Here is a 27,498-nt window from a genome sequence, read left to right as displayed (position 1 = left end):
GTAGGGCTTAATTAGTCTACAGTTTCATTCATTCATTCGTTTTTTGAGCACCCACCATGTGCCAACAATGTGCTAAGTACTGGGACACAGCGTGGGTCTGACACGGGTGGCCCCGGTACACAGTTCTGACATTCTGTCCTTTTAATTTCCCATTACAGTGAGTTTTTGTGACTCTCTTTTTCTAACATTCCACCATCTTATCCAAGATAATAATGGCAATCTCTAGAAGGAATGTTTCTGGCCATATGGCATAATGTGAGAAGCACGCAAAATACCAACCTAAAAATATTGTCCCCACCATGTCATCAGGCTTCAAATCCCTCCCATTAGAAGACTGGCTCAAAGTGAAAAGAAGCTCTCAAATCACCTTTTTCGAAGCCCTCCCTTGACAGATGGGCATCCGGGGCTCAGAGAGGGAAAGGTCTACCTGAAGGGGTGTCCTCACTCCCATGCCAGTGTGCCTTCATCTCTTCATGAGTGGGTATCAGTCACTGACACTCTACCCCTCTGGTTGTCATCTTGGACAGCCTAGGGTGCCCAGGGAAGGTCAGCTGTGAGGATGCCCAGGCCAGGTCAGGCTCCTGATACAGGGAGGGGAAGAGGAAAGGTTTCAACATCCAACACCCTAGGGCCAACTCTGGAGCCAATTTAAAGCACCAAAGGATTCCCATCAAATGGAATGCAACCTATCTGGGAAGCAATGAACTTCAGCAGATTCTACTCCTAAATATAGACATATCTCCTCTATCTATAATATGCTGATAAAATCTTCCAGGATTGGGATGAGCCTATTCAATGAGATAAAGCATGTAAAAAAGCATCACACAGGCAACGCTCTCAGCGGCCAGGTAATAAACATCCACTCCCTTTGTCCATTTCATGGCACATGTGCAACTTTCAGGACTTTGAGGGCAGGAAGGAGCCTGAAGCCATCAAATCGATGATCATCATACATTTTAAAAGGTGAAGAAGTTCTGTGCTAGCAAAACAAACACAAACAAAACACAAGAGGGGCAGATGTGCGTGCTTTGTTGCTGTGACTTGACTCAAATCCTTGGCGAATAATCACCAGGAGACCAGGTCGTAAAGCACAGTGTGTGTGGGTGGGGAAGAGAGCACAGTGTTTGTTGGGAAGAGTGGTCCTGAGGCGCCCTCTGTTGTCCATTTTGTTCAGACTAATAGGTGGAAACAAATTTGGCTTAAGCCTGAATTTCCCTTCACCATGGGGGCAAAGTATGTTTCTGGTCAAGTGAAACCGGTCGCTTCGCACTTTCAGTAATCATATGCTGAGAAATAAAGTCCTTACAGACATCTTAGAATGATGGTACGACTGACTGCATACACGAGAAACACAGGAAGAAGGAACTGACCTGGGGGAGATGGAGAGAGGTGGTGCCCTGGGCGTTATGGATTCAAGGCAGCGATGGAAGGAGTACCTTGTGATGTTACAGTTGCTTAACCATCTGACAGGGTGAAAATTGGAACTTAAGAACAAGCCTCGGTGCAGTCTGTTTTTCGAAGAATCAATAAATATTTGGTGAATGCAAGAATGATTCCGTCTAAATCCTGTTTGTGTGTGTCTACAGTACATACGCTTGATTTCCAGTGCAGACTTGGTGGAAAAGGCTGAAAAAAGGAAAGGAGAACCCTGAACTTGATGTCAGAGCTTCCAGGTAGAGCCCTCTGCTCTGCCAGTTAGCAGTGGTGCATCTGTTCTAGACCTCGCTGCTCAGGGAGCTTATTAGAAATGCAGAACCGCCGAGTTAACAAGACCCCCAGGTGACTCGTGTGTACACTGAAATCCAAAAAGCACTGATATATGGCCACAGACAGCCTCAGTGTCTGCACCTGTAAAATAGAACAATGACATTTCCCTGGTAGGTTGATTGTAGCAAGGTTTTAATAAATTAGCATGTGTGAATGTACACAAAGTAATGCCTAGCACATTATAAGCATCCCATAAATGAATGAATGATAGGCATAATAACAAAAAATACCTAACGTTTATTAAGCATTTGGCATTCACCAGGCACTGTTCTAAATGCTTTATGCTTATTAATTTATCAAATGAATGAATGAGTGAATGAATGAATGGCTGAATGAGGCATGGGGACTAAATCAAGGCTGGGGAGGGGACTTTGTTACCTGAATGTTTCACAGCTTGCGTCTCCAATTTTGATGATAGGATTTGGATGGTTTTTGCTTTTGTTCCCACTTGGCCCCCTAACAAAAGCTATGAACCAAGTGTTCAATTAAATAACTTGCTGAGTAAGCGATTAGAAATCAAATCACATTGGAATTCCAGAGTTAAGTCCAATTATTATTTCATGGACATTCGTCCACTCCTTTAGGGTTCTTCGCAGTGTCACTGCTGGAGAACTGAATACTGTATTAAATTCCATTCTTTCCCTCAGTACGCTTTCATACAAACCGTGCTCCTGGCCCCTTGCTGAAACCTGGAGACAGAGCTAAATCTGATGTGGCCAACCTATAGACAGACAACACCAATTACTCTACACTGGTAAGTGTCATAATAGAGCTAAGATCAGGCTCTCAGGACCTAAGGTTCTTCAGCCCTCCGTTCTCCACCCAGCCTCCATCCTGTCCACAATGCCAGCTTCATTTTCCCAGAGATTGGTTTCCATCGTATCACTCTTCTGCCCCTGAACCATCAGTGGCTCCCCATTGTCCACCAAGCCCTGGCATTCAAGCTTGGTATCATCTGCTTTTCCCGCCATATATATTTCTCTATGCTCCTCGCCACTGCCAGAACATGCCCACCTGTCTTCACACCTCTGTGCAACAGCTTCCTTCGACCCGGAAGCCTCCCTCTCACAGGCTCCTTATCACCACATTCCCATGCATGTGCTTTGAGGCACATCTCAAATGCCACCTTTCCCATGTGCTTTTCCACCTGGAGAAGATTTCACCCTCCTCTGAACAGCTAAGCAATGTGTTTATCCTTTTCTTAGGGATACTTACCCCAGCTATTTGGGCTCTTGTTTTGGGTTCCTATATGGGGAAGGCAGACTGCCCTGGGTTCAATTCTGTGATCTTGGACTCATTATTTATTTCCTCATGTGTAAAATTGGGATGGGACCATCAGCCTCACTGGGTGGTTTTAAGGTTTAAATGAGATAACTTATTCAAAGTGCCTGGAGCATCATAGATGCTCCATCCGTGCTAGGTCACTTTGCATTTTCGTCTCCCCTGTGGAATCCATCACATGGTGGATGCTAAATAAATATCTGCTTAAATGAATCCACAGATACATGATAATTGTGATTATTTTACAGAAGCGGCATCATACACTTGGTAAGTAGTATACTAATTTATTTGAATAGCCCCTTGGCCCACTACTCTGAGTGCCATTTATCTTAAAACATTTATCTTAAACGGACAAGTGTTTGGAAATCATTAACCTTCAGTGCCCTGATCTGTTGTCCCACAGAGGTAAAATTGGCTGGAGAGACGGTACACAGCACTCTTCCTGGAGGGCTGTTACCTGTGATGTGTTCCAAGGTCAAAATGCACATACAGGCTGACTCGTGACACTGTAAGAAGAGGTCAGGAGGAACCAGGTATTTCTGATCTTTGGAATTCATTCAGTATGCACAGCATTAGTCTTCCAGTAGCAAAAGGCATGCGACAAGTGTTTGAAGAAAGGAGTTCCCAGTCCTTCTCCAAACGAATTGTATACCCTTAATAAACTGTCCCAAACACGTGGGACATCCTACTCTCCCACTGGAGGGGTTTGCTTATGCTGGTCCTTCAGGCCCAAATATCTTAGCTTCCTATTTCCACCTCCTATCTTCCCTTTCATGCCTCGTCTAAATGTCACTTCCTCCACGGAGCCTTCCTTGATTTCCCGTCTGAACTCACAGCCCTCCTATCAGTACCTCCTTTTATGGCCTGTGTTCTCTTGGGTCATAGTTAACATATCCGCTTTCACTGCTGGGCTGAAAGGTTTTCGAGGACAAGGTCCATGTCTGATTCAATGCCCAGAAATAAAGACTCCAACACAGCACAGGTTCAGTGAATGATGGATGGATTCTTGGATGTCTGGATTGGTGAATAAATTGAACAAAAACTGAGCATCTTGAGATATCTAAATCCCTCTATCATAGGGAAATTCAGACAAGCTTCTCCAAGGTGGAGAATTTTTCCTTCTGCCAAGCCAGAATCCATGAATCAGCAAGATTGTTCTTGACCCTATTCAACCCAGAAAGTTCTAAATCGCTGCATCACTATGGTCTGAGGGCCCACCCTGTCCAGCAGTCCAGTCAAAATCATATTGGAGCAGAGCATTTCATGACAAATTTCGGTTGTATCTCAAGGCCAACATGCACTTTCTGTGCATCTGGCAAACAGGTAACTTTAAACCTGGGGGTTTCAACTCTGTTTTCTCCTAGACAACCAAAAGCAGTTAACAAGAGGGGACACGGGAGCTGCCACTTTCCCTCTTATGGTATCTCAATCTTTGGCACCATAACTTGTCACTCACCCAGAATAAGCAAGGCTATAGCCTGGAGGAAAGTGTAAATAATAAACTGTGTTCTCTAATTATCACCTATGTGGCCTGAGGACACTTCCGCCCTTACAGACTCATCCAATCTCACGGGTCACCGAGACCCAGCCAGGAAGCCCCACGGCCCCCGGCCCCAGCTGAACCACTGCGGAATGGAATTAAGGAGGCCACGGAAGTCTTCCAACTGGGGGAGGGGACACTTACATCGGGACAGCACTCTGGTCCTAGCAGATCTTTCAGAAAGATTCTCAGTTGGGTTAACAGAGTCCAGAGTCTGGGCCTCGTGGGCTCAGGAACTGGATAGCATTTGTGCACCCAGAAGTCTCTTGGTCACGGAATGAGGCAAAAATCACACAGGGAGGACAGTGCCCAAGGGGGGTCGGCCCTGCCAGTAGCTGGAGAATTCTTCCACCCAGGGTGGTACCGGACACTGTTCAGTGCCAAGATCCTGCAGAAACAATTCAAAGGCTGCCTGATGAGCACAAACATAGACCAAGAGCGAGCAGGAGCCTCGAGGCCAAAATCATGAGGCCGCGGCGAGGCTGGTGAGATGGCAGCAATCTTGACCTGTGACTGGCCCTGGAGCCCGGTGCGAGCAGCGCCCTGCTGCACGGGCCAAAGGGTCCCCTCCCTCTGGTTTTCTGTGGCCGCCCTTCCCCCTCCCGAGGACCTCTTCCAGGTGAGTCCGTGCAGCCACTGCTGCCCACGTGCGCCTGGGGGAAGATGCTCCCTCCTGGAATGGGATCAAACCAAGCCCCCGAGTTCTAGAGAAACCCCAAGGTGGAAGCCAAAAGACAGCTGCTCTGTATTTAGACAACTACGAACTATCAGAGACGTTCTTAGATACCAGGCAGAAATCTGAGGGATGGCCCTGCCGGTGTGTGCGGCGGCCATACTCCCCTGGACGGAAGCTACAATCAGCTGCTTAAGCTCAGTGAACCCCAGACGAGCATACACTGGAAGAACGTGCACATCTTCCGTGCCAAGGTCTCTAAGGAGGACATTTCCCAGCATGCTCTCTGTCTCATGCAAACGGCGGCCAGACAGTGACAAAAACAACTTGAAACTTTCTCTTTAAACTAGAATTTACTGGTGTACAAAACTCCATTTCATAGATAAAGTGGCACGTCTTTGCAGCTTCTATTGCACCAAGTATTGAAGATTAAAAACACAAAAAAAGAAACATTTGGTTTTGAAAACACTGCAAGTAGCCAAGTACAGTACTTTGGTAAATAAAAAATAAAATGGTTCAGAGTAACACAATCTGAGGAAAGAAACATCCTGGAGGAAATGAACTATGGACATCAGACAATGGTCACATTCCCCCCATCCAGCTCCACAGATAAGGCAAGACTTGCTAAGTCTATGGATCATGACCCCACAGAGGTCTTAAGTATCTTCGGACTGCAGTGAGGACAAGTATAGTGCAATTAGAAAAAAAGAGAAGGTGGCTGAGCCTGTGAAGGCCCCTGTGTTCTCCACAGACCCACCTGCCCTCCTTCATAAAGGGGATTAACACCCACCAGCGCTTCTACATCAGCAAGAGGAACACGGAGGTCTGATGTCCGACCCCTGGCTCTTTTCTTCTTCTCACGGAGCTCGGTGCTGGTGGCGGACGCTGGAAGGGTAGCCAGGGAGGCCGAGGGCCCTTCTCCCCAAGGAAAATGAACCATGAGAGGAGCCCACACCCGCATTCCTCAAGTTCTGGTTGAGGGACCTGCCAGGGGATCAAACCACAGGCGAGGTCTGTGACTGTGCTCAAACAACTACCACAGATGGCTGGCAACAGCGAGGGGCTGGATGTCGAGATGCAGAGGATGAGGGGCAGACCACTGAGGTTTCGCCCAGCGGTCATTACCTTCCAGGGCTACAGCACAGCGAGCAGGGCTAGTTCCGGGACCAGGGGCATGCCCTGCTTAAACCACAGTCACCACGCAGAAGTCCGCGCTCTTACAGAAATTGTTCTCTACTGGTACCAGCCCCTTCTCAAGTAACTTTGCGAGAATGCTAAACGTTTTAATCAAGCTACCAGGTAGTCTGAACTAGGAGAGCGAGGCTCTAGAAGGTAATTCCTCAGAGGGAATGGCTAAGAGCCTGAGGTTTTTACAGGGAATGTTACCTTGGACAGACGCAGCCAAGCAGTCAACGAGGCCCAGCTCCTCCCTGGAGCCGGGCCCTGTGCGCACCTTCTGAGCTCCGTACTTCGTGCCGGGTGCTCAATGTCTCCACTTCAATCCAATTATCCATTCCCCCTCTCGCATGTGACAACAGAAGATCTGCTATCATTTACATATGCCATCGAGATCTTCAACTTAACAACATCAATGGAAAAATACAATTTGCTTTAGAGTCAGAAAAACACACCTTGTAGAAAGTGCCATTATTAAATCACCTCAGAACAACCGTCGGAAGGCCCCAGAGTTCGAGCAACGCCTGTTCTGAAGGCTGAGATGAACAAAACAGTGAATAATGAAAATGTCAAAACACAAAAACTGCATCAGACTCTGAGTCTAAAGGTTTGCTATAGATAGAGCCTTGAGGTAAAAAAAGGTGAAGAGCTACGCATCTACCCAAAATGGGAGTCAGAGAGGGCCACAGATGTGACATTGAAACTACAAAGCTCCACTGTCACGCCATCCACACAGACCCTTCTGGTCAGGGTGAGAGTTAGTCAGCTCTGACTAGGAGCCCAAGTTTCCTTCAACTGACTGCACATTCGAGTGGAACATCTCACAGAGGTAAAACTGACAGCATTCCATGTGGACACAATAAAACCCAGGCAGTCCAGTTTCTCAGAATGAGAGAAACTGCACACTGATGACAGGGACTCACTACGAGCACAGTTCAATGCCAAGTCCATCTGATATCTACCTATTTAACATGGGAGCAGCTCCCCCCCTCAGCGTGGCCCTCCCCCCACCCCAGGACAGTATCATTTCCAACCGTCAAAGCTCCCCAGGGAAGCAGGCAGCACCATGAGAAATGACCTACACAAAGGCCCGCTCTAGCTGCCCCACAATGGAGCTCCCACTTCACAAGCCCTCAGAATCACAATAGGTAGGGAAGTGTTTTCAGAGCTTATAAAAGAAACTATAGACAAGCTCAACTAACACTTAAGATTCTTCTTTCTGCCACAATTCTTCAACCAGACTTCACTCCTGAAAGCATATTTCCTATTATTGAAAAATTAAATATACATATACATTCTTTCTCTAATATCTCCTGGTGGCAACTATATTAATTCAGAAGTTGTGATTCTATGTTGTTTCAATACATCTACCTCTCTAGTACAAAGCTGATGCTACTAAAATTTTATTTTGTATTTTGACCTTTAAAAAAATCTTTTTTTAAACTCCATAAAACCTTTATATACAGTTTATAAGACTAGTAAGCAGCTATGGACCACAGCCTCATCCCCCTTCTCCTGACCAAAGCTACCGAGACGATCGCACATAACAAACCTCTAACAGCCACAGAGGTTAAGAAAGAGTTGCCTCCTCCTATGCAGTTCACCTGAGTAACGATACCCGGTAACCGTCACTGACCACAGTCGTCCCAGGACTAAACATGCCGGGCCTGCATTCTGGCTGCCAATAAAGTAGTTCTCAAGTGCCTACCAAGGCAACCAAGTACTACGTGGATTCCATCTACCTCATACTTTGGTGGGACTGAGGCAGCGAAGGCTAAATTTAAACCCTTAGCTAGAAGTTATCACTAAAGCTGGATACATGTTCCCCATTCCTAATAATTAACATACTAAACACAGATCAATTATAACTGGAAAACTATGAGATGGTAATAAAAGAAAACTACTGAAGCCATTTGATTAGTTTTTAAAACCACTGTTATTTTACCCAAGAAATGCCAAAGCCTATGATCAGAATTAGGTAATTTATAAATAAATGTGCCCAGTATTCTTTAGCAACTTTTTAGCAACTTCTAAAACCCAACAGGAAAAAACAATAGGGCCCAAGGCCACCTTCATTAACCAAGTAAATAAAGCGATCCTACTACTTCTGACAATGGGTCTCCCTCAAGCTATTTCTGACTCCCAATTCTGCTGAATTTCTGGTACACAATCAGTCTTTCTGAGGGGATCTGGTCTCCTGTACTCTCACAGTACAAAAGAGTGCTCGCTCAGAAATGCTCAGCCAGAGTCAGGAACGTGCCCAGAGTTAAAAGCCAAGAGAACCGATCCTGAAGCACTGGACCTCACTCCCTTGGAGACAGTGAGACAACGGAGACCCCTCACTTGTCTGGACTGAGTACTAGAGGCTCTAACTCAGGACTCCGCAATGTGCAAAGAAAAAATGCTGTGCAGTTTCTAAATCTGCTACATGTTACGATGTACTGTACCAGGATGTTCTGGGAGCACTTCCAAGAGACCACTGATGCTCCAACCACAAAAAGCCACCAAAGTCAAACAAACAAAAAATTTAAATACATCACCAAAACCACAGAAAGCAAATCACCTGCTGATAAAGACAATCCAATGAATCCAAGGCCAGCCCACACGATGATATGTCTATACGTGTCAAAACCTTTTTATAGTTTTTCCCTTTGCCTCGGAACTCTGATAATTTTGAAATCTGAGACGGGGGAGGTAACTAATAATTTACCTTTTGATTCAGCATACATTATTTCTCCAAATATTAGGTCCCCAAAAGGCAAAGAGAGTCCAAGATTGGCCACTTCGTACATTCCAGTTTTAAGGTTCACATTCACCTAATTCGGTTTGAGGAATGAAATCTCTCCACTGCCCAAATCTATTTCAGCACTGTGGAGTCATTTGAAGGCCTCAGCCAAAGTAAGTTCTCTGCCCTGCTAGTCTAACCTAAGTCACCGACAACTTCTGGAGGGTGCTGGAGAGTGTTTTGAACAGCAAAATCCCCAAACAGGGCTTAACTAAAAAGAAGTTAAGTGCAGCATTTTATGGGATTTCATTTTCACAATACTAAGAAAATTCAGCGAAGGGTCAAGTTACCTTTTATCTCTCTGAAGGCATCTTTCTAAATCCAGAATAGTAAGGAAGAAAAGACACTTACTTACTTAAAATGTGAATGTGAAAAGCCTTAGAAATCCTTCCAGACACCCCCAACCCCCCCCCACCCCAAATCAATTACCTCTTCAGACTTCTTCCTGAGCAAAATCTCAGGACTCTCTTGACTTCTGCCTTTACAACTATGGCTTCTGCGCTCCACGCTATCAGAATCCCAGAACTGTATCATAAGCACTGATGATACACTGTCTTCTCGTTGTCAAGAAACAAGTACAAACTACTCAGCAACACTACAGATTTTCCAGCAAAGCCCAGGCCTTATTAACAGTCTGGCCTATTTATCATATGGCTTGAGTGCAAACGAACCAACAGCACCTGCATCCCATCTGAGCATCAGAATCAGGAAGAAGAGAAACGCAGCTGTTTAATTTCCACCCTGACTACAGGCCACAACCTTCACATCCTATTACTTTGGGAAAACACTTCCTGAATTATTTTCTGATTAACTTGCATTAGAAGAAAGTTAATTCTAAACATGTACCTGAGTTGGACATCATTTATAAACTATCCTGCGTATGAATGTCTGTTTGAAAATGAAAGAGAAACAAAGGAAACTTGTCATTCTGAATTTCTAGCAATTAATCTAAATTACTTCATGAACAATTACAGTGAAACCCCGAGTGTTAAGGAAAGATCACGGGGTCACCGAACTCCGATTTTCAGGGCAAATAAAACCACACTTAAAAAGGTTTTTTTTGACCTAACTATCCACCCCTAAAAGTCGATATTTTAATTACGGAACATGAATGGCTTCACTGCACTTTCATTAAATAAGACACATCACTGACAAAACTGAACAAAAAAGGAGGCAGCTTGAAGGAAACTAACTCAGTGTGTGATTCTGTGGGTTGAGTTTCGTTTTGTAAAAGGATGGCCTCGCTGGAAAGCCTGGCACACGGCCCTCCGCTTTCCATTCCCTTCTCACAACTCCCAGGAGGCCAGAGTCAGATGTTGAGAGCCGCGAAAGTCTTCACCAAGGTGACCTGGGTGCTCGCGTCTGCTTCACTTCTGTTGTTGTCCCTGTGGCTACTCCTGCCCTCCAGGGCTTTGTGGCGGTGCCTCTCCTCCTGTCGTCTCTTCTTCTCTAGTCGCTGCTGTTCTCGCCTCTGTTTGTTCGTGACCTGAAAGAGAAGACTGCCACCTGAGTCGCCTCTGCACCAGTGGACGGGAAACGCAGGGCTGACAGATGCAAAGGGTACAGACTGCCTTTCAACGAGAACAGAGAAAACCCACCTAACCAAAAATGATTTATTTCCCATTACTGCTCAAATTTACATTTAAATTTACACCCTCTTGCTGAGCTAGCAAACGAAATCAATTCCATTCTCCTCATAAACCTATTCAAAATGACCTAAAGAAACATTAACCCTAGTCCAGCAGGAGGTAACACTCAAACATGCCACAGGATGCCTTCCTGTACATAATTTATTGCCCCAGGGGATCCTAACAAAATCCTCAGAAGCTTACCACATCTTAGCCTCTGCCTGTGACCTTTTACATTACCGTTGCATTTTGAGTTCAGAATTTCCTGGTGAAAGCCTTTACGATAAGTTCCAAACTCAGTAAAATTAATGGTGTCATATACTACTTGTGGGAGTGGGGTTGGGAAGGGAGCAGTACAACCTTTCGGGGAAGCATTTGACAATCTACCAAAAGACCTTAAAAAGATTCAAATATCCATGCCCTTTAACCTGTTAATTCCTCTTCTGGGATTCTAGCCAAGCAAATAAGGCAAAATACTAAGACTTATACACAAAGATGTTCACTGAAGGTGATGGTATTTACAAAAAAATGGGATTCAATCACATGGGTTAGCATGGAAAGCACCCACACACGCAGTAATGTGAGGCGGGAAATGGAGCCGATCCGCGTGTATGAGTATGAATTCACAGTATACTTCCTTCTAGCCATCACTGCAAAGTCCAGGCAGGACAAAGTGAGGTCTTCCTTCCACTTCATGATGCACTTCCCTCACGCACTCCCTGTATTTCCTACAGTAACCACTTTCATAGATCAAGAGAAAATCACACACTAAATGGAGCTCCAAGTTCCCTCCACGCCACCGAATTACAGCAGCCCACCATTTGCCCTTGCAGCCCCATCTTTCCTACCTTTGGGAGGTGATCTTTATTTGCTTTGTTTTCTTCACTAGGGCTGGCCCGAGACTTATCGTTTTCAGTTCTGCCTTCATTTAAGCCCTGATTTCCAAAGATTCTGGTGCCACTGCCACCCTCCTCCCATAAAGGGTCACACTGCTTCAGCACTCGGCCACTGGACTCAAGGTTCTCCTCTGCATCTTCCGAAGAAAGATATTTTGTTAAATTGAAAACCTAAGATAGTTACACAATGCGATTATTGTTAAATGACTCCCAAATTACCCGGGTCCCTAGATCACTGGCATTTGGAGAGCAAGTTTCCTTGAGGCAAAATTCTAATATCAAGTCAATACAGTGGGGAACATAAGGAAAAAATAATTGGTAAAAATCGGAAGATAAATTTTAAAATAACCTGTTGACCACCAGTCTTATCATCAGCTTCCTACCAGCTGAGTGCTTTGTTTTGTTAGATTAAACCGCTTTTTAACATGAATTTTTAGGGGGAAATCTTTCATTTGTACCCCAAAACCAGAAAGGAAACAAGCTCTAAAGCTGTGCTCTCCAATACAGTAGCTACGAGCCACATGCAGCTATTTAAATTAAAATTAAATAAAGTTAAATAAAATTTTAAACTTAGTTCCTCAGTCGGTCTCGCTTAGCCACGTGTCAAGTACATACCATATGGGATAGCACAGACACTGCATAGCATTATTTTAAAATCACAGAGACCAAGTTACTTACAGCTTTCTAAGAAGGCATAGCAAATATGTAAGGAGGATAATAAAATACCCAATTAGAAAACTCTAATGCCAGGAACAGTATGTGGCACATGTCTGGCAATAAATATTGAAATCATTTAAAATAAATAACTTGAGAAAACAGTTCATTGTTAACAACTTTTTTCCTTCCTCTGAATCACAGAATTAAACTCAGTTCAAGCAAAAAGAAATTCTGAATTATCACCAGTTGACAGGTGCCAGTAATTTAAATATTTCCATTAGAAAAATAATTTTTCTCTCCATTCCATTTCAATGATCATTTTGGTATTATAACGGGATCTTATTTCTAAAAGGCTAAAGTCTTCCCTGACATTTTCCATTCCTCCAAAACTGAGCAAGGTGGCCTTTCCATGCGTTCCCCTAGCAGCCTGTACCCACACTTCATTATGTCTTATTATACCAATTTACTTATCTCTCTCCATCAAGCCCCTCCCCACCCCAGACTATACTCTTTCTGACACAGGGCTGGCACCTAGTAAAAAACACCTGCATATATAAAGCTGCTGAATGAATAAATAACAATATAATTATTACCTGTCACTTGATTAAAAATAAGTATTTGGAAAATCACCAACATAATCATTTTGAAACCTTATAAATATCAATCATGGACTTACTATTTCTTTTCCCCTGGTTCATCTGGAGCATGGCAATTATCGCAGATTCAATATTATAATTTTCAGCTTCCAGGTTCTGGACTACCAAATTAAAATCCTATGAAAGAAACAAAGGAACAAATCAAGACTCTGGGTATACTCTTCTACCTACCTCTACATCAATAATCTGACAAACAATTTTATAAACTTTTGCATGTAAAAGTGTAAGTGGACTCAAGCAATGTGCAGTCTATTCCTTAGAATGTTAATAAAAAGCAACCTATTCTAAAAATAAACAAAAGGATGTCATTGAGGCAAGGTTTCAAGACCTTCCGTTTAGAACATGTCTTAATTTTCAGTAAGGTTAATCACCTGAAATAACCATTTAATAAAATGAATTCTTATAAAACCGCACTAGTCAGAAAATAATAAACCCACATACTTCCTTAGGATTTTGAACAGTATTGGATAAAGTCTAGCAAACGAGAGAAATGAATGAACATCTCTCATTAAACTGTATCACATAAGCTAATTAAACTACAAATATCATGGGTCTGTTTTGGCCCATCAGGTGTTAGCATGCTAGAGGGATGCCACAAAACTAGCAGATAAACTAGGCACAGCAATGCCTGTCTATAAACCACTGTTACTGCATGACAAATACTAACTGAACATCCAGTTGCATTGCAAACTTTCTGGACAGCATCTTCTACTTCATCTCTCAGGTCATCTTCAAAGTCAACTCCCTTTGTTTTGATCTTCTCTCTTTTATTTGAGTCATCCTGATGAAGCATCTGAAACTGAAGTACACAGAACGAGTAATAATCATGAACTCTAGCAAACTGTGCTCAGAACCTGCAATACAGGAAGACCCTCTAATCTCAAAAACATCTAAACAGATGGGAAAAGATTCCAGCGACAATCTTAAAGGAATAGCAACCACTAGGCTAAATTTTATCCAGACACTGAGATTCCAGGCCACAACTGAAGTATTAAAAAGAAAGGCCCAAGATACGGGATAAACTGTTCAGTAAAAATGGCATTAGAGTGCCTACAGCTTCTAGAGACCAACATTTTGGCAATGACTGCTGACTCAGACAGCACGTATCTGTCTCAGCCAGTTTCCAGAGCTGTGAGCTTAGTTAACAGAATCGATCCTCTACGCTAGCATCCAATGAGCTTTTTCAGCAGGACAACTCATCTTGAAGAAACACACGTACAACTCTCATCTGGTTCCCTAGGCCCTGTTTGATCATCAGCAAGCTTCAATGTGCTGGAGCTCCTGTCCCAACCAGATTATCACAGGTGAGCGTGACTCATTTAACCTCACGTGCTACCACCACACTCAAGGGTACCTGTCAAATTCTAAAAACTTGAAGAGCCGCTCACTTGGTATCCACAGGCCTTTACAACCTAAACCCATTTCAGAAAAGCTAAAACCATCCCTCTGTGGCTCCCAATCACTTTCTTCCCCTGCCGGCTATTAATGCAGGGAGATAGGAAATGAGCAAGGACATTTCCACTTTCTGCATGTGAAAGTGTAAGTGGACTCTAGCAATGTCAGTCTATTCCTTAGAATGTTCATAAAAAGCAACCTATTCTAAAAATTTACCCTAACCATTTGGCTATGTGCAGCAAGTCTTTGAAATTCATCCAAAGGAAATAATGTCAAGTATAGAAGGAATTTTTGTTAAAGCGCTCCTCACAGCGCCATTAAGAGTGGTGGATAACCGGAAACACCTAAAGGTTTCATAGTGTGAGTGTGGTTAAATAACCACGGTAAATCCACAGAATGGTGCTTCATTCCCATTCAAGTAAGGTACACAGCAAGGACTTTCACCACCACCATGATTATTTAACCATGTCTTGGAGGTAACAGCAATGCAATTAGCGCCCCCCCCAAAAAAAAGAAAAATTAGAAGTATAGAACTGAAAAGGAAGAAGTTATTGCTATCTGCAGATAATATAATTCTATACGTTAAAAAAAAAAAGAGAAAGAGAGAGAATCAACAAAAAAACTACTCCAAACAAAAAGAAAAAAATCCTATGTTTTCCTATGGAAAATCCTATGTTTATAAGGAATGTAAATTGATAAAGCCACTATGGTAAACAGTATGGAGGTTCCTTAAAAAACTAAAAATAGAATTACCATATGACCCAGCAATCCCACTACTGGGCATGTACCCAGAGAAAACCATAATTCAAAAAGACACACGCACCCCAACGTGCACTGAAGCACGGTTTACAATAGCCAGGACGTGGAAGCAACTTAATTACCCATTGACAGATGAATGCATAAAGAAGATGTGGCACATATATACAATGGAATATTACTCAGCCATAAAAAGGAACGAGATTGGGTCATTTGTAGAGACGTGGATGGACCTAAAGACTATCATACAGAGTGAAGTAAGTCAGAAAAACAAATACCGTATATTAACGCATATATGTGGAGTCTAGAAAAATGGTACAGATGAACCAGTTTGCAAGGCAGAAACAGACACAGATGTAGAGAACAAACGTATGGACACCGAGGGGGGAAAGCAGCGGGGGGCAGGGGTGGGTGGTGGGATGAATTGGGAGATTGGGATTGACATGTATACACTAATCTTTTAAAGTACATGTATCTTTTAAAAAGAAATAAAAATAACAAGCGCTGGCGAGGATGTGGAGACAGCAGACCCCTCAATACGCTGCTGGTGGGAACGTAAAATGGTGCAGCTACGCACTGTGGAAAACAGTGTGGCAGTTTCTCAAAAAGTTAAAGATAGAATTACCATGTGATCCAGCAATTTCACTCCTAGATATACAGTTGGCGGGTCTGGGCTACACGGTCCACTTATACAGATTTTTTTCAGCAGTTAATACTACAGTACTACACAATTCACGACTGGTCAAATCCAAAGATGCAGAACTGCAGATACGGAAGCTCAGATACAGTCAACTCTAAGCTATACTTGGATTTTCAACTGCACGTAATTGGCAGCCCTGACCCCTGTGTTGTTCACAGGCCAGCTGTATATCCAAAAGGTTGAGAATAGGTACTCAAATACGATACACACATATTCAGAGCAGCACTATTCACAACAGCCAAAGAGTATGAAACAACCCAAATGCCCGTCAACAGATGAAAGGATAAGACAAAATGTGATATATCATGCAATGGAATATTATTCAACCTTGAAAAGAGCAAAGTACTGATAAGTGCTATGACATGGATGAACCTTGAAAATATTATGCTAAGGAAACCCAGACACAAAAAGCCACATAGTGTGTGATTCCATTTATAAGAAATGTCCAGGATAAGTAAGTCCACAGAGACAGAAAGTAGACTGGTAGTTGCTGGGATAGAAAAGGAATGGGGAATGACTGCTTAAGGGGCACCAAGTTTTCTTCACGGTGATGAAAATGTTTTGGAACTGGATGGAGGAAGTGGTTACACAGCTTTATAGGTGTTTTCGGTGCCACTGAATCATATACTTTAAAATGGTGAATTTTCTGTTGTGTGAATTTTACCTCAATTAAAAAGTAAGAAAATTCTGTAGCATAGCTGGGTATGTACATAATTAACATTTTGTTAACAAATCTCATATATACAAATATAAAGGGGAAAAAGATCCTTTCCTAACAACAGGAACAGAAAACATAAAACATCTAAGAATAACTCAGTAAAAAATGGGAAAGAGCTATATGAAAAAAGTGCTCCCGCAGATCGCCAAAAAGTCAACGAAACAAATAAAAAGCTTATCAGGTTCCTGGCTAGGAAGATTCAACATCATAAAGATGAAAATTTTTGCCTGTTAATCTATTAATTTAATGAGATCCAATAAAAGCAAATTATCAACAGGACTTCTTTTTAACTAGACAAACATATTCTAACACTCATATATAAAACAAAAAAAGCAAGAATATACAGGAAATCAAAAAAAAAGAAAGTGACGACGAGTGAAGAGTTCTACTAGATTTTAAAATACACTGTTTCTTAACTAAAACATGAACACATTAACATATGAAGAGTAAAACCAGTGGAATAGAACCAATGTCTAGAAAATAGACCCAACTACACATGGGAATTTATTATATGAAAAAAGCAGCATTTTAAATCAGTGGACAAAAGACATGTAATTAATAAACAGTTTTGGGTTCAACTAGGTAACCACAAGGAAAAAATATAAAGTTGGATCCATACCTCACACCTGTATATCAATATAAATCCCAAATAGAGACAAGATCTAATTTCTTTTAAAAAATGAAAGTACAGAAGGACTAAAATAAACTATGGGAGAATTCTTTTTAACCTCAGAGTGGGAAGAGCTTCCTAATCATGACCCAAAACCCAGAAGACATTTATATGTTGTCTTGAAAACTTGATAAATTTAGCCACATAAAAATTTAAAATTCCTTCAGAGCAAAGACAATATGGGAAAGAATAAAAAGACAAATGACAGACTGTGAAAAATTTGCAACTCATACCACAAATAGAGGCTAATTTCCCTAATACATAACGATTTCCTAAAAATCATTAAGAAAATTGAACAGGAAAAAAATGGACAAAAAACATGAATACAGTTCACACAAAAAAGGACAAAAGTAGGTTTTAAACACAAGAAAAGATGCATAAGCTCACTAATAAGAAAAATACAAATTAAAGCCATGTTAAGAAAACTATTTTTTCCCTAACAGTGACACAGATTTAAAAACTTGATAACACACTGTGCTGGCAAAGGTGCAGAAGAGACACATATTGCAAGTGGGAGTGTAAACTGACTAAGACTTCTACAGAGAGCAACTTGGCAATATCTACCAAAATTATAAATGCACACGTCCTCTGATGTAGTAAGAACCTTCTAGGAATTTATTCCACAAATATACTCGCACATGTGTGAAGAGATACACATATAAGGCACTGCATGTTGTTTGTAAAAGCAAAGTTTGAAAGCCATCTAAAAGTCCATCAAAGGGACTATTCAAGCACATTATAATGCATCCATACACTAGAATACTATGGAGCCGTTTAAAAAGATTTAGGAAGTTCCTTATGTACTGCTATGAATTAAACTCCGAGATGTGTTCCATTCGAAAAGCATGGTGCAGAACAGTATACAGAGGATGCTACAGTTGTGGATAGGAAGAATGTACTCCAGCAAAAGTGAAATACATGCACATACTCACATATTTGCTTGATATGTAAAATATCTCTAGGTAATTTTATGATATACTAATAACATTGGTTGCATCCAGGGAGGTAAACAAGGGTGAGAGAGTGACATTTACTTTATTTTTTTAATTACAAAGAAAGTGTCTAATAATGTGAGGAAAGGCTTGTGAAATAATGTTAATGGCAAAAAAGCAGGAAACAAAGCTATACAAATACGAAAACAATACCAAAAATTGTTGATTCCGTGCATTTTAAATTTTCTTCTCTACTTTTTCTATAGTTTCTGAATTTTAGATACGAAGCATGGATTAATTTTAAAACATAAAAGTTATTTTAAATGTTTATATAAATTATATTCATGCAATCATAGCCATCAGCTGTTAGGGAAAGCAAAAGAACAATAATTTTATCTGCTGCTCTCACCTGAACTAACAAAATTTAAAAAAAAAAAATCAAGCCCAGAGATTCTTAAAGGCAACTTTCTATTAAAACATCACTGGTTTTTAGCTCCAGGGCACACAGCTCTCGACCTGGTTCCTGCAGGGCTGAGAACAGAGAAGAAAACGGAGGCTTCACTCACATCAGTCTGGAGGTGTGCAGGCGCTTCTGAGTTGTCATTGACCCTCCGAACGCTGTCATAGTGCTCTCCGTACCGGTACGCGATGTGTAACTCCTGCACATTGCTCTTATCCGTACCACGAATCTGCAGGCAAAGGAAGGGGAGATGCCAGCGCGGATCTGCACAGTGTCCACTTCAGAAGAGAAACGCCACCTGATTGCCCAGGAAGCCCAGTCAACAGGCTCTATATAGAAGGAACTGGGAATATGACTGCGATACGTCCTAAGCAATCGTTGAGTTATCCTTCTTCCACTCATGTATGTATGATTCATCGTGCTTTAATGTGCAACTATATGGATGTAAATCCATACAAAAATGCATATTCAAAAACCAGGGGCAGATTTACCATGAAGTTAAATAAGCTTAAGTTTCAGGAGTGTTAGTACCTCTCAGCCCCTCAAATGCACAGGTCCCTTCCAAGAGGGAAGGCCCAGGGGCAGAGGCAGATTTGTTGGGCTTGAAACTCAAACAATTTGGGACCCTCTTCGAGAAAAAGAATATAAAATTACATATATAAAATTGCTAGAACTCCTCCCAAGGCCTTGAACGGGGCTCCATAAAAATGAAGGACCTGACACTTATGCTTCACTAGCTTCACAGTAAATCCACACTGTTTTTTTTAACAAAAATAGCATTTTTCATCAAACGCATACTGAGAAACATTAACAACTCAAAACATCCCACTTATATCAATTGCAAAATAAAATTATACACAGTCAGGCAGTACTACCGCACTGCGCAACCTGGAAGCACTGCTCACAAGGTGTTCCGTGTGAATGGTGCCCTGCAGCACAGCCCAACCAGAATGGGGCTCCCTGGAGTCATGCAATACAGACGGCCCGAAGTGGAGCCTGGGCATCCCCCCCAAACCACCAACTCTGCAGAAGCTCTACAGTAATTCCGAATCTGTCCTTTAGAAAGCCCAGTAACTGTCTATTTGTTAAAACCCCAAAATATCAGCACCTCCTTCTTGTTTCTGCTGAAAGTCACAGGCAGTAAGATCCTATTATTAATTTAAACAATATCTGTGGTCTAAAACCACAGCAAAACCATGGAACAAACAGGAACTGCACAGGTCTAGAAGTCAGAACCACGCAAGTTTTCTCCAGGTAGAACATCTAGGTCTCAAAGGGCAGAGGGTCTGGTTTTGACACATGCAAAACAGAGAGAGCACCATTCATCTCCCAGGAAGACTACTGGAAAGGAAATTAGTTGATCAGAATCTCTGAATGACATAATCCCTAAAGCACTTATATATTTAAATAATAATAACACTACGTATGCATTATGAATAAGAAAAAATAACTTGACGAACAGTCACCGAATTGTGATGCTCATGGAGAGGGAGACCACAGAGGACTTTCATTTTCTAAGTCACACGTGTCTCTATTGTTTACAGAAGCATATATTCCATTTGTAGCCAGAAAAAAAAATGTACGTTGTGAGTATAAACCTCCTCATTATTAATGTAAGAGCTCTTACCCATGATAGTAGCAACCAATTCAGTTTCAATTCTCAAATTTTATAAGGTGCTTCACTGGGGTGGGGAGAGATGGGGAAAACCTAGTAGACAATTCCAGTATACAGGAAATGTATTTATTTTAAAAACATATACTCTGAATGTTTAGCAAGAGGACACTACAGAAATAAATGTATTTGAAAAAAAAATCTAGTTATGCAGAATTATCTTCCACAACTACCTAGATAATTAAGAAACTTTAAAAACGGTTATCAAAGGAGGAAAAGGCAACCTACAGTTACTGAGTTGGCCCTGAGTATATTCCTTCAAGAAGAGGATCATTATGCTGTATATTCAAATGATTTTGATGACTTCTGCTAAGCAGTAAAGATTTCAAGACAAAAAATTGGGACAACGAAAGAGGTAACCGGTCTTCTTGGCTCAAAGACATCCTTAGAAAGAGAGAGCCTCACTAAAAATATGATAGCTCTCCCCGGTGTCAGTACATGTGACAACACTACCGCAAAGAACAGCACATACAGATATTGTTTCCCATCCTGTTCACTGTATCCCTGCAACGTAAAGTCCTTACCAACCCATGGAGTATCTAATTTATTTTGTTGTAGTGTAATTTTTGTTAAAAGGACATTATGCCAGACACAAAAAGCTATATACTTCCATTTATATGACATTCTGCAAAGGCAAAAACTGTAAGAGACAAATCAGATTAGTGGTTACAAGAATCTGGGAGTGGGGGGAGGGGACTAGTGACTGCAAAGGGGCATGAGGTAACTTTTTGGGGTGGTGGAAATATACTGTATATTGATAGTGGTGGTATTTACATGACTATGTTTGTCAAAACACATAGAACTATACACCAGAGAATGGTGAATTTTGTTACATGTAAATTATATCTCTATAAATGACTTTATTTTTAATGAGCAAAGGCTAAGCAAAGGAATAAGCAATTTACAAAGAAATATATATGCAGGTGATATAGGAAACCAATGAGGAAAAAAGGCCATTGGTGCCTTGATAATAATATAATATATAGGGATACACAGTGTGTATATATACACGTATGGATGTGTCTGTGTGTGTGTAGACTTGCTTAAAACGTGTGACATTGTGATAGTCTCTTCCCAGTCATACATGAATGATTTTATAGTTAAGAGTGTGTGTGAATAACAGGGATGCACACTAAAATGTTAATAGTAATTATCTCTGGGGAGTATGATGACTCTGAGTGATTTTTATTTGCCTTTAATGGGCTTTTCTGAATTTTGAAATTGTTCTATAATCATTATGTTTTACTTTCTAATTAAAAAAAAACAAAGTTAGAAATGGGGGAGTAGTGGAGCAGGGGAGAGGGGAAGACTGATAGGAATCACCTGACCAGTCTCCAGGAGCTGAGCCACAAAGTGAAAAGCTGAGTGCAAGGAGGACGAGTAAGGGGTGGCAGTCTGTGTACAGTTTCACCCCGACCTCTGACCTTCTGTACTCCAGAATGTTCGGTTTGATGGACTGTTTGGGGAACTAGGGTACTTTAGAATAGAATAGCAAAGGTAAAGGAGGGTAAGGCAGGCCTAAGCGACCCAGCAGCAGCGTGCTCTGCCATCCCACAGCACAAACGCAGCATTTGTTGTAAAATCTTACTTGCTGTAGAAAAACCATTGGAACCGCTATGTATAGCCGGGCAGGGCACAGAAATAGAGCTTGACACCCTAGGCCATGAAATAAATTTTGTTGTTCAGAAATTCTTTTTAGCAACAGCTATTATAGTGAATTTGGTCTTTGTTTTCCTCCATCTAAAAAACAAAAACATATACATGGAACAGATATATTTCAAACTAGAATATGTATGCAAATCCTTTAAATTCTCACTGAGGTATTTTTACAAAATTATCTAAGTTATTTCCACAGGAGGCTCTCCACCCCAAACTACCCAATTAACTGACTGCTGAGTAACATTTCTGGCATTTTAAAGGTTTTTGAATTATACTTCAGACTCCATTTGTAATGCAGGGTTTAACTCCAAGCCACCACAAGCTTCCCATCTTGGGTTAAAGTTACCCTGCATAGTTCAATATCGTAAGTCAAGCCCCATCATCTGAGGACATCCCCAAAGCTAATTTATAAACAAGAGCTTAACATAAATTCCTGAATAGGGGACCTACCTGCCACAAAGGGGCATTAAGTTGATGAATCACCACATTCAACTGATGATTTCTTGCGAAGGCTACAATTGCATCATTGCCAGCAAATGTTCCAGGCTTTGCCAAACTGGCCACTGCATGGAAAGAGAGAAAGAAAAATGAAGTCTTTATCATAGAAAAATCCAAATGCAAACATGCTTTGGTATAATTTAGTTCTAAATAACGAGAAACAGTGAACATACCTGAAAAAGTCCATTAGCTTTGTCAGTCTACGAATTGAAGCTGGTTAAACAGTACATAGACTCCTACTCAGAAGGGCACCAATCACTCATAAAAGAAAGGACTCATTTATTCATTCCTTCAATAGACATTTTCTAAATGCTTCCTAAATGCCTAACTCTATGAGAGGCATTGGAAATGTGACAATAACCATAACAGTTTGCATTAATGATGCTTATTATGTGGCAAGCACCGCTCTACTCACTTCTCACATTCTTTCAGATTTTATTAATTTCTTCTCACAAATCACTTTTTTTAACGTTTTTATTGGAGTATAATTGCTTTACAATGGTGTGTTAGTTTCTGCTATATATACATATACATATACATATAACCCCACATCTCTTCCCTCTTGCATCTCCCTCCCTCCCACACTCCCTATCCCACCCTTCTAGCTGGTCACAAAGCACCGAGCTGATCTCCCTGTGCTATGCGGCTGCTTCCCACTAGCTATCTACTTTACATTTGGTAGTGTATATATGTCCATTTATACACTACCACTCTCTCACTTTGTCCCAGCTTACCCTTCCCACTCCCCATGTCCTCAAGTCCATTCTCTAGTAGGTCTGTGTCTTTATTCCCGTCTTGGTCCTAGGCTCTTCATGACCTCTTTTTTTTAGATTCCATACATATGTGTTGGCATACGGCATTTGTTTTTCTCTTTCTGACTTACTTCACTCTGTATGACAGACTCTAGGTCCATCCACCTCAAATCCACTACAAATAACTCAATTTCATTCCTTTTTATGGCTGAGTAATATTCCATTGTATATATGTGCCACATCTTCTTTATCTATTCATCTGTCGATGGACGTTTAGGTTGGTTCCATGTCCTGGCTATTGTAAATAGAGCTGCAATGAACATTGTGGTACATGACTCTTTTTGAATTATGGTTTTCTCAGGGTGTATGCCCAGTAGTGGGATTGCTGGGTCGTATGGCAGTTCTATTTTTAGTTTTTTAAGGAACCTCCATACTGTTCTCCACAGTGGCTGTATCAATTTACATTCCCACCAACTCACAAATCACTTTTAATCCTCAAAACGATCCCCTGAATAAAGGTATTATCATGTACACCATCTTATAGATGAGGAAACCAAGGCACACAGTGGTTTGCAACTGTGTCCAAGGTCACGAGCCAGTAGAGAGCAGAGCTGAGTTTCACCCCAGGCATCCTAAATCCAAGACCCTGGCTCCTGGCCACTCCATTACACAGCCTGTCACAGTTTGCCCTGAAGGAGTTTATAACCAGTGGGGAACAAACAACAAGAAATTGGACACTGCTGATGTGTAGGTGCTTTAGGAAAGAAACATGTAGTAAAGAACGTGGTCTTACCCAAAGAGAGGTCTGGCCTTTACCCGCCCTCCACTCCTGTGAGAGAACCTCTAAACCCTTGGCATTTCCCAAGTGATAGGGGTGTCTTTGTCATCCACAGTAGGCCCCTCAGCCTCAGCTGACAGCTGATGCTAAGTTTATGCTCGAGGCGACTCATGGTGGACCTCTCTGGCCGTGTGATATTAGAACGACCTGGGGGACTGGGGAGCTGGAGACTGAGTTGATCCACTTAGGCAATCGATCAATAACATCTACATAATGGAAGCCCTAATAAAAATTCTGGACACTGAAGTTTGGGTGAGGGTCCCTGGTTGCCAATACTCTTTGTATAGTGTGTAACCTTCCCAGATTCTACCATTTGGCTAATTTTGATCTGTATTCTTCCCTTGTAACACACTACAACTGTGAGTATAACAGCCTTCAGTGAGCTCTCTGAGTCTTTCTAGCAAATTATCAAACCTGAGAGTGGTTCTGGGAAACCACTAACTTGCGGCTGGCGTCGGAAGTCAGGGAAGTCTCGTGTAAGACCGTGTCCTTAAACCTTGCAGCTTGGCTAACTCCAGGTGGGGAACATAAGCCAGTCTGACCAGTGGGGAGGGGAGGTAAGGTGTACCAGATAAGCTTCTCAGCTGAGACGACTACGCTGCTTCCCAAAGGGCAGGTAAAAGACAGACACACAGAAGAGGAATGGGTGATGTTCCAAGCAGAAGTGAGGAAGAGCATGATGAGCTGTGGACTACACGGTATTGGCAGGGACTCAGAATGCTGAGATGGCAGGGTGGGGAAGCAAGAAAATATATTAGGAAATGACAAGAGAAGAGGGTAGGGAAAGAAGAAAATCACAGATCAGAAAGGGCTAAAGAGTTGGTACTTTCCTGGGGTCAACAGGGAGCTGCCAACAGGCATTAGACAGGGGAAGACCTATTTGATGTCCACTTAGATCACCACTCTGGCTGCAATGTGGAAAACAAACTGAAGGGGTCAGGAGGCAAACAGTATTGAAGAAATCTAGGCAAATGGCCAAAGAGGCCTGATTCTATGAGACAGGAGAATGAGAAAAAAAACATTGAGGTAGAAGTGACAAGACTTAATGAACGACTGGGTATGAGGAGGGAGGGAGAGAAGGCATTAAGAACATTCAGGTTTCTGATCTGGGTATCTGTTTAGTTAGGGAAAAGATGATGCCGATTCTCCAAAGCCACAGTCTAAAGGAAAGAAAGAATCCTAAAGACACAGCCAGATGCAAGGGTAACCAGGTCCTGAAGAGTTAAGTGAGCCATTCAATGATTCAGTCAACAAATATGAGTGCCTACCATGTGCCAGCCATTGCCACAGTGGGGAAAAGACACAGTCCCTGCCCTCAAGAATATCATAGTATAACAAGGTAGGTAGACATTAAAAACGTAACTTGGGGCTTCCCTGGTGGCGCAGTGGTTGAGAATCTGCCTGCTAATGCAGGGGACACGGGTTCGAGCCCTGGCCTGGGAGGATCCCACATGCCGCGGAGCAACTAGGCCCGTGAGCCACAACTACTGAGCCTGCGCGTCTGGAGCCTGTGCTCCGCAACAGGAGAGGCTGCGATAGTGAGACACCCGTGCACCGCGATGAAGAGTGGCCCCTGCTTGCCACAACTAGAGAAAGCCCTCGCACAGAAACGAAGACCCAACGCAGCAAAAATAAATAAACTAATAAACTCCTACCCCCAACATCAAAAAAAAAAGAAAACTATAAGAGTAATAAATGTAACAAGTCTAGTCTTCAACTGACACACAAGTAGAATGTGCAGACTTCTAGGTTTCTTTTCCCTTCTGCTATGGCAGTCAGAGTCACTTCCCACTTCTATGATACTCAAACTCTTATAAAGCACCAACCAAACCAACCAGCAGGCACGCACAGCGACATTTCTTGAAAACACCTTCCCACCGTACACCTAGGGTCCTGCCATACCCCCAAATCTACCACGTGAACATCACTGAAGATGTTCAAAGTCACAAACTAAAAACTCTCTTCACCTAAAATATTTTAATTGGATCAATGACACAACTCATTTTATATGGCATTAAACTCCCAAACTTGCTCCATACACCCACACTTAATTTGTAAACTGGTGACCATCTGATTAACCGGTGTCTGCTAGACAAAAAGTGACCCAGGAAGAGACCGTCAGAACTCCGTGGCTATGACTAGAATAAACTAATCGCTAGGAGTTTCGCTACTGTTTCTGTTTTGTTGCTTGTGCCTAATGAATGAGTTCTTCCCCACTGAGGAAAGAGAAAGGCTTTGGGATCACAGATAGCTTCCCTCCCAAATGTCTTCCTCCTGCTGCCCTCTAGTTTATTAACAGTACAGCAACTTGGTCTTTCCCCAGGCAGAAACTTCAGAATCTCCTTTGTCTCCCCCACCCCTCCCCTCCCCCCACCACCTCCCAAGTCCTGTCAATTATATTGCCAAACTGTGTCTTGGTCTGGACGCCACTCATCATCCCCAGTCGCTGCCTCGGTGGAGACACGCTTATGCTTTCATCTGGCCAATGTGCCGAGCTCTCTAACTCATCTCCCTTCTCAGTCTCTCTCCCCATCCTCTCCTGACATGGTTCCCAGAGTTAGCGCTCTAAAACGCAAAATGATTCTCTTGCCTGATAAGAGACAGACAAGACTGTGAGACCTGTAATGAAAATGTTATTTGTAAAACATATATATATCAGCACCCAGCACAGTAGATTCTCAGTAAATATCTGTCAAAATCAAAGCTTAAAAGCTAGTATTTTCTTACTAGCTTTGAGCCTATTAAGGAACTAATTTAAGTCACTAACTGACTTGCCTCAAAGAACCCAGGTTGTGTTTGGGTTTGGGGGGAAAAATTAAAATGACTTTATTGATTTTTCTGATTACAAAAGTAATGCATGATCATTTAAAAATCAGAAGAACCTACAGAAGATAATTTAAACACTCATAGTCCCATCATCCCCAGATGGCTGACACTTATTAAGAACTTATTTTAATTGTATTAACTAATTTAATCTTTACCAAAAACCCCTATAAATTAGGTCCTATTATTATCTCCCCTTAATAAAAGTTGTTGAAAGAGTGAGTGGTTTCTGAAAAATAGATGGAGCTGGGAATTAACCATATAATGTTAGTATCTTTCCAGACTTCCTAATTTGGTTCTGTGTGCACACACCTTTTAAAAACAGGATCAATCTATACACACTATTTTATAACCTGCTTCCCCGCTCCCTCCCCACCACTAAATAAGAAGTCACGAATAGCTTTTCAGGTTAATTAACATCAACATTTTTTTTTTCAGATTTTACTTATTTATTTATTTATTATTGGGGCCACACCACACAGCTTGGGGGATCTTAGTTCCCCAACCAGGGATCGAACCCGCGCCCTTGGCAGTGAAAGCATGGAGCCCTAACCACTGGACCACCA

At 42.0% G+C, this 27,498-nt stretch overlaps 1 protein-coding gene across 2 annotated transcripts in view; it reads right to left on the bottom strand.

Moving 5' to 3' along the window:
- Positions 1-4,104: 4,104 nt before the first annotated feature.
- Positions 4,105-27,498, bottom strand: part of OTUD3 (OTU deubiquitinase 3) — a 30,750-nt gene continuing 7,356 nt past the window's right edge. The window contains exons 3-8 of one of the 2 annotated variants that reach the window (XM_032636728.1): positions 22,472-22,584; positions 18,797-18,919; positions 13,727-13,858; positions 13,080-13,176; positions 11,699-11,883; positions 4,105-10,721 (exon numbers count right to left, since the gene is read on the bottom strand). In XM_032636728.1, the coding sequence (XP_032492619.1) occupies positions 10,614-10,721; positions 11,699-11,883; positions 13,080-13,176; positions 13,727-13,858; positions 18,797-18,919; positions 22,472-22,584 (758 nt within the window). In that variant the 3' untranslated portion in view covers positions 4,105-10,613. The remainder of the gene's footprint in view (positions 10,722-11,698; positions 11,884-13,079; positions 13,177-13,726; positions 13,859-18,796; positions 18,920-22,471; positions 22,585-27,498) is intronic. The other variant, XM_032636719.1, reaches the window with a different exon arrangement.

This window comes from Phocoena sinus, chromosome 1 (genome assembly GCF_008692025.1).
Source record: "Phocoena sinus isolate mPhoSin1 chromosome 1, mPhoSin1.pri, whole genome shotgun sequence".
Taxonomy (NCBI): domain Eukaryota; kingdom Metazoa; phylum Chordata; class Mammalia; order Artiodactyla; family Phocoenidae; genus Phocoena; species Phocoena sinus.
Note: the sequence above shows the minus strand (reverse complement) of the source record. Positions and strands in the feature narration are given on the sequence as shown.